The following is a 15,207-nucleotide window of genomic DNA, read 5'->3' on the forward strand; positions in this document are numbered from 1 at the left end:
CGTCTTCGTTTTCGTCTTCGTCTTCGTTTTCATCTGTCGTTGTCTTCCTTGTCATCCTTCCTGGTGTTCTCGCGTCGTCGTCATCGTCTCGATTACCCCGTGATTTCGGTGATTTCGGAGAACGACAGCAAGAAACGAAACCAAGAAAAGTTCGAGCGAAACGAAAGAACCTAAGGAAATATAGTTGACGAAGAGAAAGTAATCGGTGAGGATCGACACGGCTAACGGAAGATTCGAACCTGTTCGATCTTTCGTGGATCTATCCGGACGGGCCACGAGGATCCCACGACGGCGCGCTGCGTGCACGCGTGTCCGTCGCCAAGTACCCGCCACGTCAAGGTCGTGCCGGCACGGTGCGTGCGTGCGTGAATACATATTTAAACCACCGTCGTCTGACTGCTACGAGCCACCCCGTGTGAGACCCAATGACTGTCCATCCAGGGACCACGGGAGACACATGTTCGTTATAAGGTCAGTGCACGAAATGTACGTGGTGTCTTCGTAGTTACTTCGATAAGCTGAGCTTCTCTCACTTTTCTACTTGATTTCTCACCCGACACCTTACGAGGCAACACTCACGGGACACACTTGCGATCGCGATGTGGATACAATCGAGGATTTGTCACGTACTTTTTACACGGTAACGGATTTTAACTACACGCTTACAATTTCGATGATTTTTAGTAGTGAATATTTCGATGGAAATTTTAATTAAAAAATGTGACTTGAACGATCTGTGTTCGTTGTGCTGATTTTTTGTTGATCGAAATGCCGGTTCATTTACGGTTGCTTCATATTTATGTTACTTGTTACGCAAAAAGAAGCTGTGTCTCTTTTCTTTCTTTTCTTTTACATTTTTATTATTCTTATAATTTATAAGGAAATGATTTTTACAAATTTGAAGCTAGCTGTGTGCATTTTATTTGTAATATAATTCGCACATAATCGAACCATTGATCTATACATTGTGGTAAGTAACAAATTGCTATTGTTGGTACGCCTTTAAAACTATAACGTACTGTAGAATTGTATGATCATTTTTTAACTTAAGAATTTTTTTTAATTTTTCAAAGTGCTTACACTGTCGTATCGACTATGAAATCTCCTTTGATTTGAGCAAGCTCGTATCTATCTCTCAAATAAAAGCGTTTCTTTACGGGCAAATTACATAAAATTAAATTAAAGATGAAATAGACTCGTCTATCCCTCGTTGAATTTTCGCATTCTTATTCTATTGTAGTAATCTTCTCATTTTTTATCCCGTGAAATTAAAAGGTTCCGTCCAAAAGATGTCTTTTCTTGTTTTCTGCGTCGAAAATACGCGCGTGTCAACGGATTAACGCAGTAAGTGGATTGCAACGGAAATTTCTAAGTGCACAGGATTAGTTTCCAAGACGGAACAATCGGATAGTTGACGCAACAAATTCGCGACTTGTTTTCACAGAGACAAAAACGTATTCTCTGTTGGCGGTTTTACGTACTCGTCGAACACATTACCGAGACGGAGAATTTCGTACGAAAGAAACATCTCGATCCCTTGTGACACATACTTGCACGCGCAATGATGGCTCTTACGGCTCGTGAAGTTTCGTCAAAAGCGAGACCCTTCGCGATATTTCCGAGTCAACGACGTTCTCGCTTGCCCCTCATTTTGTTGTTCTCTGGCCGTACAAAGAGCCATGTAACGCGCGACTTTGCAAGGGGGGAGAATTTCCAAAAGAATCCGTGATCGACGACCCGTTTCTATTTAATCTGCTTCCGTCTTCCGACCCCTACAAACCTAAACCAGTCTTATATAAGAACATTACGCATGGATCGTTCACACATTTACACTGATACATGATATATTCTTTCTTTTTCTTTTTTTTTTTCTTTCCTCGTATCACATTCTTTTCTAAGTAATAAATTCCTGGATAACACTATATATATTTTCTTCTTTTGCCTTTATTTATTATAATACGATCGATTGTGTTTCACACAAATGCGGAAAAATGTATGCTTGAGATAGAATCAATTTTTTGTATTATATTTTTATGCTGGAGCAAATATACTAAGGAAATTTTGACAAAACAAGTTCAAGATAGAATCTTCTCTTATCAGAAGAAAGTTCACTATATGGTAGACTAGGATCAGGGATTCTAAATATATTTAAATATATTATAATTATCAATGCAAGTGATTATATGAAGAAAAATTGCAGTTGAAATGTATACGTACATTCTATATATTTCGGTACCAAAATTAGACACGCATTAGACTTTCATTGGTGACATGAAAAAGTTTCGACAATTTAATTCTTGTATTAGGTTCTAAATGAATATTCAATTTTGACGAAACTTTCGTTTCTCATATATAATTTTAATTTCCCAATTTTTATATATATATAAAGGTATCGGTGAAATACAACTCTTTAAAAATTGCACGTTTCACATATTTCGAGTACATGGAATCAACCAAATTTTCTCATAAACCGATCAAATTCTTACGTCATTACGGCGAATCGTAGCGAACGATTCACGAATGCTAATATTTCACAACGAAACGTAAACGTGCATTTATCTTCGACGTCGCCACTTCCAAATAACGCTATCACCCACGTGAAACTCGGTCTACAGGACATCCTCGACTCCTCCGTTGCCACCGGAGGGGTTAATGAAATTAGAAAAAAAATACTTCAGCCGATTAAGAATTCAATCTGAATTAAAAGGATTTCGAACCTGCCAAACTTGAAAGGCTGCCAGTGCTTCCGGTCTCTGGGTTAGCGAACTGGGATATATACTTTAGAGCCCGCGTATATTACAGGGTCGAACTAGTTTAGCGAGTTGGACGCGGCCGAAAGCGCGCGCTAGAATACGAAGGAGAAGTGGACGAACAGGGACGGGAAGAAGAGAAGAGAAGGCAAACCTTTCATCGCGTTGAATTTCAAATCGGCGTATCTGCCGAGAGGAATTGGCACAGATCCAATCGCGATTCCTCGCTTACCTGCTTGCGCTCTCTCTGTTTCCTGGATCTTCCTACTTCTTTTTTCTCCCCCATCTGCCCTCCCCCTTTCTTCCTCTCTTTATCTTCTCCCACTCTGCCATTTGTACTTGTACTCACGTCGTATCTTGGAGATGAACAAAACTGGGTCGTTGCAAGCTATAGGATAGTGGGCACACACACAAAGAGAAAGAAAGAGACAGAAAGAGAGAGAGAAAAAGAAAAAGCCCGATGCAGAAGAGAGTAACACAGGGGCCTTGACTCGTTCACCCTGAACAGTGTAACCGAGTTCGTGCCGTCGCATCGAGACGCACTTCTTCGGACGTGTGCATTATAATCACGGTTCATTATTACCATGGACACTTCATAAATGTTCGATTACGTGTGTGCAGTGTGCACGTTCGCACGAGCTAAACCGCCCACATTATCGGCGTCCATAGTTGATCGTAAATACTTCCTCGATAATCGATGCACAGCTCTCAACATAGAGCCTCCCTAAAATGTACCTTGTGTATGTAGCTTGTTCGACGGCTTGCACTTTTTTACCGAGATTGACATTTAGTCGACGGGAAGGTCGTTATTTATTTGCAGCTTTGTCGAAAGCAGTGCCTTCACGGCTGCTTTTTTCTTTAAGAAGAGTTTGGAGCTGAACAAAGCTACTAGAATTGTAGTTTTTTTTCGGACATAATTTGGAAATGTTATTTATAGGTGTGAAAGGTTACTCGGTCATGGATAGTACAATGCTCCCCTTATTCTTGCAATAGGTTATTTCGTGATACAATGTCGCTATTTTGTCGATATCGTATTTTGATAACGTTTGGATCGGTTTTAGAATAGTCTTTGTAGTTTACGGTAATTTTACTTTAAAACATTACATTTTGCTTTTAAGGATGTATTTAATATTGTCATTGACATTAATCGCATATTGCGTATTCATTTTGACGACATTATTATATTTAATTGAAACAATTAATATTTTATTATGTAATATTCGTTATCAATTTTTCATCTGTTTATCTGTAAAAATGTTTTTATGAGTACAGATTCTTTTACGTTATACGCTTTTAATGAACAGTTTTAAGATGTTCGAAGGAAAGCAAGCAGTCGTATATTTTAATTGCAAGACCACGAAACAACTTAGTAAAGGGAAAAAGATATGAAATATCAAAGTACAGAAGAATTAGAAACGTGTTTCAAAGAAATTCACGAGTCAACACTCTCGCAAACAATTCTCGATCTTTTTACTTTCCTCGAAATGGAAAATAACACTCCTTGAGCAAAACATCATTATGATTCGGTTATTATTTGTCCCAAGTGTTAGCATACACAAATAACGTGTTTTTGCATAGCTAGAGAAGCGTAGAAACTTTCCTACAAAAATGACGTAAACTCGCGAATACAATAGAGAACGTAAGAGAATACGCAGTATTATATACTCGCAACAAACGTATTTCATCCATTTTATATTCGAATACGATGTACAAAATACCTAGTGCTGTGAAATAAAAAATTTTTTATCTAAATATTTAAAAAAACTTTACAATCTGTAATACAAGAGAGAAACTGTGGGAGAAACTGCGGAGACGTTGCGATTCCCTTTTCGAGCTGAAAGTTTCTGTTCGCGAAACCTTTTGCTCCGATACTTTGCTGCCATGTACATACGAATTCCCTATATTGATTTTTACAACGTACAGCTACGTCGTAAAATTCGGCAAAGAATGTAAAGTAACGTGACGTTCGCCCTTTGCGCCCGACTGGGTACCGCGTTTGTATAGCACGCGTCATTGACGGTAGTAAGTTCACCGAATTTAAAGCCCGGGATTCGATGTCGGTCCGCATAAAACAAATGCAAGAAGGATCTGCGTTATATTCATATAGACATCGATATAGAGAAAGCATTCGAGGAGTTTTACCATTGAAAAGTAAGTTTCGCATTCTTTTCGTCACATCGCTAACTTAAAGGAATGTTGTGCGAAGTAGTCTCCAGTGAATTCCAATAATATCGTGAAATATACAAGATAAAGTTTTCAACTATCGATCATTCAGGGACTGGTATAGTTTGGAGTCTTATAGTTCAGTTTCTTAACGTAATATTATCGTATTGTCAAATTATTTATCAAGCAGAGTGTAAAGTAATTTAGTTTACGAAGTGTTCTTTTAATATAAAGGATATTCAGGTATTTTTTAGCGAATCATACTAACACATTCTGTAAATGAAAATAAAAGAAACATGGGACCATAAATGCTGTATATTAAAAAGTAATAAGAAAAGTACGAAGAAGTAGGAAACGATTGAGTTTTTATTCGATGAATTTTTGTTTGACAAATGAGCATTGGTTTCAAAGATAGACAGGTGGAAGATCGATTCTTTGATCCATGCGAGGCTTGGATTTTTATTTCTGGCGTATTTTAACGAAATAGTTTATCAGGAAAATATTGAGGTTTGTTAGGAATGAATATAAAGAATACTTGAAAATGGAACTGATATAAAAGCGAATAATTTATTTTTGCGAATTATCGACTAAAAGACCAGTCTGTTATTACCGCAATTGTTAATCTTCGTTATAACCTTCTTATAAAATGTTCATAGGGCAATGTGATGTCTTGTTTTTTACTGATATAATACGAGTACGCTAGCATTGTTTGATAGAAAAGACCTGAATCACTCTGTGTATAAATAGACTGACTCTGCCAAGGTAGTAAAAATGGTGCCAATATTTGTTGCATTTATTACTATTCGTTGCAGGGACAAAAATTCCTTCCATCTTTCTCTGAATGAAATAGTACATACATTTTTATACTTCCGGTCAATTTTCAAATTCAATAACATCGAGTAACAAGTTTATTCGTCATGATTGAAAAGACCTGGCCAAAAGGTCGTTTAAAAGGAAAAATAATGGATAGTGAGATAGTGAGAGAGCATGCAGCGACATTATCTTTTTTGGCTTTCTTCTCTTCTCCGATTTTACTTTGGGATAACATCACGGAACGAAACTAAGTCAATGGTCTCATTTCTAACGAAGAAGGACGACCATAAACGAGACAGTTAATTAAGTATCTATGTCCTTTAGTATTAATATTCTAAAACGCTGAAATTGTTGTGCGATATGTATAAATATTATATATTCTCATATTGTAAACAGTTCGCTTAAACAGACTCGATAAGCAATAAGAGTTTTGCATAAGCTTCTTATTTCCCAAACGGACAATAAGCTTCTTATTTTTATAATTTCGCAATTATTATATTATTATCTGTTCCCCGATTCGATGTTGGAAGCAAGTTCGCTATTATCGAGAACAAAACGAAGCTTATCCCCTTGTAACTTGTTTGTATCGGTCTCGATACGAGAAAGATGAACGAGACTGATAATAAAAGACATTGAACAATTAGCATAGATATTATTATTATCGAGTCCGATATTATTCCGAATTATATTATTCCCATCGTTGACCGACATTTGAAAAATAAACTCCGAGGCGGTGGTTATATATTCGGACAAGCAGGGGTAAACGCCCGATCGAAGTACATATTCAGCGCTTCGTACTATTAACCTCTTTTAGTTCCTTGTATTCATTCCATTAAAGAGCTCTCTCCACTGAATCTTACTGGATAAGCTATATACGGAATATTTTGAATTTATCGAACGATTAAGCTTTATTCAGCCGAGTTACCTGGATTCAAGCAACTTAATTCGTGTAACTTGAATCTCTTTACCTTATTATCGGTATTACATTTAATTTCTTGCATTCATTTCGTTAAAAGGATCTTCTCTACTAAATCTTACCAAGTAAGCTACACTGGTTCGCATGAAAGTATTTGAACACTTAACATAGAAAGTCGTTTATGGCTCATGCTGTACGTCCTGTGTAAAACATTCTGAAATTTCATTAGCACCGTAACGATCATGTCGGTAAAATTTGGAACAAATCTGAAAATGTATACGGAAGTAACGTGACATTTATTGCAAACATAAACTCGGTAAGAGGTTAACATAATGTGGTATGAACAGTTGTCTTAAATTTATAATAGCGTTAAGTACGATCCAACTGAGTATTCAGATTTACTGTTGTAATCAAGTATAACGGATAATTGTCTGTCTACTTTTAATCTACTTACATACATTTGTACCAAATATCTTGTAACATCTATAATGTACTTTCAGATTTGTATTAAACTTGCCCAATATAAACAAGTCCTGTAATGGTAACAATTTCCCATAACACATATAATATATTCGTAAAGGCGTCTACTAGTGCTGGAATATTTTCATGTCCCTATATACAAAAGTATTTTATCGAGTTTATCGAATAATTAAACTCACAAAACATACATAGTCGTTACTACGAACGCAGTAACTAACAAAATGATATAGTATTCGCGTGTGCACGGACAAACTGATTGCGTAACGGGGTATCACCATTTTCATTCCGAAACTTGCGACATCTCACGATTTATATATCGACAACGCGAAGTAGTGGGCGTCGTGTACCTGTTTACGTTCCGCGTCGCAGGAATTGTACTGTAAATCATATTCCGGCGTCGCGCGGTCCAGCCCATTGTTTGGTACCAGTATTTAAAGTGCATCCGGTAGGAGCGGGTCAGGTGCCGTTACGAGACGCGTTCGCACTTCTTTGAGCAGGTCGGATATTCTGCACTTTAGATCCCACAATAAAGTCAGTTTACTGCGGCTCATTGAGACGGCTATCGCCTCCCGATTGTTGATCTGTGTTCATCGGCGATCGTAAAACGGTCCTTGACGATCCCTATGGACCGAACCGGCCAATGCGCTTGTCCTGCTATCACTCCCACGAAAGATCATCTATACGGTGCATTCTCAAAGTTGTTTCTCACGTTTTTTACTCCGTTCGAACTTCTGCATCTTTCATATTAATCTAAGCGGCTTGTTCTCTCTGATCTTCCTTTTTTTTTAAAATTATTCTTTTACGTAATCTAGGAACATTTTATAAATTAAAAAAACACAAGCACAGGATACAATTTATAATATCTGTAGGGTTCTAGTAAATAAATAAACAAGGGTTTTTTTTTTAGCGAATAATTCTTTTCAGATCGTTTCTTGTCTCTATATTGCAGAAGAAAGTACGTTTTGTACATTTGATATTAATTTTAATTTATTTCTATATTTCTCCTTTGAAATGATTATTTTATTCGATGAATCAATTTTTAGAATTCAAATACGTTAATCCAATTACTTAAAAATTATTAATTCTTTTCGGTTGTGTGTATATTAGCTGTGAAGTGACGTTGCAATTTTACCGAGTAAGTCATAGTCACGTGAAACGTGATAAGAGCAAACAAATCGAAACGTGTTGATTGCCGTACGTACGAGTATTTGCCTTTACTTACATGTACTCCGTTTGCAAATAACGGATCTTATATTTTGAGAAATAATCAAAAGTTTACAGATTATTTTAAACAATTTTATATAAATTACAAAATACTATGTAATTTATATAAAATATTTTCATTTCCATATAAATTTTATATTTCTCTTTCCCCTCAAAATCGATACAAAACAGCAATATCAAAACAAATGAAATTCTCTTAAATATCAATCTTTATCCAAATATAACTGTTAGTATAAAATAAAAGCATAAGAAATACAATAAAAACCACAATATACATATCGTCGTCTTAATTAAATTTGTTCAAAGCTGTCATCGCTGTCCAAGCAGCATCAAAAATCCCTTCATCACATTTCTCTCACACTGACTTCATCCTTGCTCTAAAATCAAATACAGTGAAGGAATATTGAATGAATCCAACAAGAATGATTCCGCGAAGTGTCTTCCTCGTAAATTAAAACTACATTCTTTCTAGACAACTAACAGTTTCGCGGTTGAAAATGGACAGGTAGGATAAAAGAGTGGAGACCTTGGAGGGACTGAAGAAGAAGGGGCCAACCAGCGGCGTTAGCGTAGCGTTAGAAAGTTCGTCTTAGTCGCTGTTTGCTCTAACGCCTTGGCGACTCGTCCGCGGTTATCCAAACGAACGAAAAGCCACTCACGAGAGCACCTGTAGAGCTTGGGCGTTGCTTTTGTTCTTTCAACCTCTGTCTTTCTCCCTCTCTTCCACTCTAGAATCACGGTGGCCCTCCGTTTCTACCTACCTGTTGTGTTACTTACGCCTCGCCGACCGATCATTCGGAACACGGGTCACTTTAAAGGGATTAGCACAATTTTCGACTTGAATTCCGAACGCCTGGAGGCCTGGTCATTCTTAGCCGAGTGAAAATTACGACGCGTCACGGTACCAATGTGAGAAAATAACAGGGCTGACCACGTTTCCAGAAAATATCCGATACGGTTCATTCGAGTTGCCGACCGCATGACGTATTAATTTTTGCTTATTAGGGTTTTCCTTTCCAATGTTACCTCGTTACAGGACAAAATAGAAATCCTATTTTCTTCTTGAAAAATCATACGTGATAAGTGTTGTAGACGTATTTTGATATTTCGTAGAAATGACATAAAACTGAATAGAAATTTCACTACTTCTGTATTTCTTCTTTTAAGAAATTAAGAAATATTTGAATCTATAATATTGTCAATATATCGTTAATATTTTTGTTACCTAGAATTTTCGTTTGTAATGTTATTGTAATCTCTATTATTATTAAGATTTTATTAACAGTTTGAAAAATTATACGTGACAAGATTCTTGAAGTTTCGATGTTTTGTGCAAATTGTGCGATTAAAAAGATTTCGATTACTTGATAGGAAAAATGATTTCGGTTACAAAATTGAACGAAATACTTTTATTTTATTTATTTCCCTGATACATTAAATTTCCATCAGAAATCAGTATTATCGTTATTCTTATCTCATTGGCTTCTGTCTTTTCGCGGATACACGATTATTTGGCCCGCGAATCGCGCGAAGAACCTGAATATTCACGTTTGAAACGCCACGAGAAATGCCTAGATTTACCGTAACCTACATAGTTTCCATAACGACCATAGCCACATCGTACAAATTTTCTTATCGTCGTTATTGAAACTTCGCTCGAAATATACCTAGTCTATCGCTAGTCTACTAGAAACTTGGTCAAGATCTCGGTGAAAAGTGGGTCGAGACGAAGATTATCCATTCTGATCGTGCTAATTGAACAAACCGCACGTAACCAGGATACGCGTTGCCAATTCGTCTACGAAAAACTAATATCGAATCCCCTGCTCTGGTTGCGATGACTTTTCGTTCGTTCTCTTCGAACTTCTCGAAACGAGGCAAAGTTATAAATTTGTGCCTCTGGAAAACAACTGGCAGCAACTTTACTACGCGAGAGAGAAGAGCAAGACCAACCGCTCCTGCTACACCCTCATCCCTCATCCTGCAGAAACTCGGCTTGGTTGCCACGGGCCTGCGACTTCGTAAATGCATCCATGCACACGTATTTTATGGCCAGCTTCCTCGGCTTTCTATCTCTTTCCCTTTTCCCTCTCTACTCTGTCCCTCTCTCGCGCTTCTACCCCCCTTTTCTTCTTTTCTCCGTGCAAACTCTCCGATACTACCACCTACTCGCTATCGCGCAAGTATTGGAAGCGTGTCTGAACATCGGGTCCGCGATATTTTCGCAGGATAGATTCCTTTTGAAAATACTTAAAACTTGGACGATTTGTCGTCCGTGTTGGAGTCGAACTCGATAAAGCGCTAGGATCTATCGCGTCGTACTACCGGCCTAGAAAAGAATGGACACGGGAAGGGTATACGGCAAGGAGCGAGGTGGCCAATCGATGACGGAGACGGTGGTAGTGCCGAAGAGATAAAGAAAAGAAGACAACCGACAGAGGAAAGCGGGGGTGCGTGGGAAGGAGAGGGTGTACGAGTGAAACGATAAGAGGAGAGAAAGAAAGGGATAAGCTGGATCACTCGTGAAACGAACGAAAACGAACGAGATAGATGAAAGGTGGAATCCAGGGAAAAGAGCGAGAGACGTGGAAGAACTTAATCACATAAAATCCTTAAAGTTCGCCCTGGTGCGACGCGATGCACTTTGATCGCAGAATTTATGTTCGGGGTGCAATGTACCGCCATTATATTCTCTGCTCGTCGGTGCGTGCCGTGGAAAAATTCATCGCGGAGACGCAGAGGCGGATTCGGTTCCCCCATTGATCGGCGTGGTAGGTTGGGACACGAGGAGAGAGTTTGTTTCCTCTCTCCGCTCGTCATAAGAAAATATTATTCTTCCAAGAAAAAGTCGTCGCTCCACCGAACCAAAGATTCCAAGCTTCTGCGTATCTGCAGCGGCAGACAGCTTTTGACTGGATTTTCTGCAAATCGGGAGAGGGTCACTAAACTCTCCTCTCGGACGTCTGAACGATAATTAGGACACGAGAGAGTTAGATACTCGTGTTAATTATTGCGATGGACATTTTGTCTTTGGCTCGACGTACGTTGGTGATTTTCGCTTGGAAATTTATGACTGCTACGGTAATAACGTCGTGGCACGATAAAAACTTGTGTGTTTATTGTCAGCTCTTTTGTCTGAAGCTAATAAACAACAGGTAAAAGAAACACGATGCAATACGTGTTGATTTATTGGTCTTGTAGTAGCTTATCATTATAACCATGAATGAGATAACGTATTAACACATTTCTCGTTGGTTGCACGAAAATATGTCTTTTTCACGTTATCATTTAAACGTGTGTTATATAAAACTACGTTACTTTTACCGTAGGAATTTATAGGAATTTATTTAAGGAGAAATTTTTAATTGATATACTAGAGTTTCATATGTATATAACGACAGAGTTAAAATTACCGTATGATCTTCTCTTGAGACGGCGTCAATATAGTTGCATAATGAATTTTATTAAACCTACTTTCTTCTTGTATAAGACCACGAGTTAAAGCGGGCTGACTAAAATCATTCGATCATCAATTCAACGTTGTAATTAATCGAATCATCATCGATCTAACTAACAATTTCACAATTAATTGCACGATCCAATCAGACAACGCTATATAATTTCTCTGCCGAAATCAGAGGCGACAAAACACAAATTATCGTAGCGATCACGTATCTGAAAATCGATCGTGAACATTTTCCATGTCGACACGAAAAGAAACTTTACCGGATCATCAAAAAGTTCTTACGATTAGAGTAAACGTGAAAAGTCGATGGAATCGCATAATCGGAGCGTGCTGTAGAATCAGATCGGGTTCTTTTAGAGAACGATCGCATCGACAGCACATAGATACGGATAACGTTCGCTGAAAAGACCGCTTGTCGCGACTTTTTACGATCGGTTGCTATAGTCAGCAAAGACAATGAAAACATCTCGGTAAATCAACAAGAAAGAAGACCGGTAAGGAGATTAGTAGAGCTTACAAGGCATTACCACGGGGACGAGGCGGAAGGAGGCAGGCCACAGTCATCTCAACTTGGAAGCTGCTTGATCTCGCTTTCTTTTTCCTCCTCCTACTTTCTTACCGCTCGTCATCGGTACTCTTGGGACTCTTCTGCTTCTCTCTTTTGCTCTCTTTCTCTCATTTTCTTCCCTTCATCTTCGTCCTTCTCTTACTTTCCTCCTCTTTCTTGAGAGGACTGCTCGCGCGGAGTTAACCACCCGTGAAGCGGCACAATATATCTCGCAGATAATTCGCTTGTTAGGGTCGTACGCCTTTACATTAATCCATCTGCTCGCAGTCTCTCTCGCGACCGCCTCTTTTGCACATGAGCACGATGACGGGGTTCTTTGCGGCGTTGTACTTACCAACGAAAAATTACCATCTCAATTTAGCCGCGACAACATCTATTCCGCTCCTTTGCCATTCCGCCACTTCTTTCATTTCCCAAGACTTTATAAAACGTTACCGTGATGTAATAGCACAGTTTTAGTGTCCGCCCTATTTACGATTTAACCGCTCTTGCATCGTTTGTACGAAACATTGTTATTTTTGCAATTCAATAAATCAATATTTTTCTGAGGTTTTTTTCATGACATGCTTAAAATCAAATTAGCGAATGGATTACACTCTTCTTTCTTCTAATTCCTCGTTTATTTAGCGCGAGAAGGTGCTTAGAAGAGAAGGTTTCAGGTTCGAAATTATTGAATTATTGAATCGAAATAGCCAATAAGTAAAAAGGTAGTCAGTAGATAATATCAACAGCCTCGATACTTCGGTGGTTTACAAAAATGAAAATGTATTTCCTTCGCAATATAAAACTAAAAACATAGGCTTCTTTTTCGCACACGTAATATAATAAAATGTTTAGATACGAAGATACATTTAACCAACCAACGAAAGCAAGTACATAGTGTATGAAACAAAGAGCTGATCTTTTCTACTTTCTTCAAAGAGTGTTCTTTTCTACACCTAACGTAAAGAGATATATTTTTAGCTCTCTCATTAGCTTACTTTCGAAGTAACGTTCAATTTAAAGACCTACGAGATCGTTGCGTTTGTCAAGCATGTTTCGGTCCGACTCACTGTTACGAGTATACCTACGTCAGCGAAATGAAGAGACGCTTTATAGCCCCGCAGGTAATTCGGAACGGTGTGCAAGGCACTTGTCGTCATGTCGATGCTCGCGATACCACCGGCCGCCTGTCACTTCGCCTCGATTGATCGGTCCTCGCTTCGCGTCTTGATCTCTCTCCTCCTTTCTTTGACCACACGTTCGACCTGTCCTCCTCCTTTGATGGTCTATCTTTCGTAAGAAACATTCTCCTCGTCTTCATCGTGCTTGTCCTCTTTATCGTCGTTTCGCTTACACGCGTACGCTCGTCGTGCCCTTACATGCCCATCGGTTCACTACTAATTTGATATACGAGGAACCGCTTTAACTTCGGAACGATCAATTTCGTTTCAACAATGTAATTATAACTTTCAGTATACTTCATAATATTTCGATGTAATTGTAACGGTTTCCGAGCTACATCGTGTCGTCTGGGAGTGTGGCAATGTCTTCATTATATCAAGATGCGTGCTTTTTACGGAGCATACGTTTTCGCTTATCAGATCGTAGGAAGATGTATCGGTTTTAATATTGAATACGCTGAAGGTGTTTGTGCCAGTTTGTACCATTTGTGATCTTTTATTTATGGAAAAGTAAATAAAACGCGATCATCGAACATTTAAGGTAACAAGTAATGTGTACAATTCCCTGTATTTGATAGGAAACTGTATTAGATGTTATTATTTTATCGATAGATTTATCAATGGAATTATGGAGTAGCTTATGAATAGAAGCGCATAAAATCATTTTATAATAGTTCGTTGCTGAAGTAATATATTATTACTAGTTTCTTGTATAATGTAAAACATTAACTTAATGCTAGGTACAAATAAATGCGCTATGATACGTAGAGCAAAATAGACCTTTATATTTAGTTATCATCGATTTTTGATAGAAATATTAAACACAGTTTAACGTATACATAATTGCATTCTTTTTAAAAGCAAATCTTTTTTATCGTTTGGATAGCTGTTGAACTTGATAAAATTTACCTCTAACATTTCTTTCTATTCTGCATAGTTAAAGCGGTGAATATGTTTCCCATTCTAAAGCAATGAATTAGGAATTATTTTATAAGGATATGACACAACAATATCTAAATTAAATTGATTACGATTCGAAAATTAATTTTCTTAATTCATACATACAAGCATGGTAAAAAACGCTAATATTTATCGACTTGCTATCCCGAAGATGCATAAGCTATGATTTAGCTGGTTCGTGAACGATCTTTATATGTTTCATAACCCTTCCTATTTCCTGGATATCACAAAGTTGTAAGGAACAGCTCTGCTTTAAATATAAAGTTCAGATTATTAAAATGATGTCGCACTTATCTTAACATAAAGCAAGAAACAACAACAAAAGAAACTAACGTTTAACAGACATTGCTGCCGCGATACGTAACTACTAGAGAAGCGCTACCTATTCTGTTCTCCGGTGCAAACGAGTTAAGATATAACGATCGTATTAAGTGGCCAATAATGTGCAAGAACAAGTACTTCAAGTTCGAGCGAAAGTAATCGCCGCACAACAGATAAGGGGTTTACGCTTAAGAGCCGTTGCATAATGACACGGCGATGTTCAAGGCGCCAAATAATAAAATCATTGAAACACCGGTCGATGGAGAACGTGGTTCTCGATAAAATACTTAGGAAAGGGCCCCTGTCTCGCGAAGAGTATCGACGCTGGCCAATCAAGCCGAGGACGAAACAGGCTGCCACCAGGCTTGCCAAGGCAGCTTCTA

At 38.1% G+C, this 15,207-nt stretch overlaps 1 protein-coding gene across 1 annotated transcript in view; it reads left to right on the forward strand.

Moving 5' to 3' along the window:
- The first annotated feature begins 6 nt into the window (after nucleotides 1-6).
- Nucleotides 7-15,207, forward strand: part of LOC100745016 — a 127,082-nt gene continuing 111,881 nt past the window's right edge. Inside the window, exon 1 of the mRNA XM_003489560.4 lies at nucleotides 7-471. Coding sequence (XP_003489608.1) covers nucleotides 458-471 — 14 coding nt within the window. The 5' untranslated portion in view covers nucleotides 7-457. The remainder of the gene's footprint in view (nucleotides 472-15,207) is intronic.

This window comes from Bombus impatiens, unplaced genomic scaffold (assembly GCF_000188095.3).
Source record: "Bombus impatiens unplaced genomic scaffold, BIMP_2.2 scf_0344, whole genome shotgun sequence".
Lineage (NCBI taxonomy): Eukaryota > Metazoa > Arthropoda > Insecta > Hymenoptera > Apidae > Bombus > Bombus impatiens.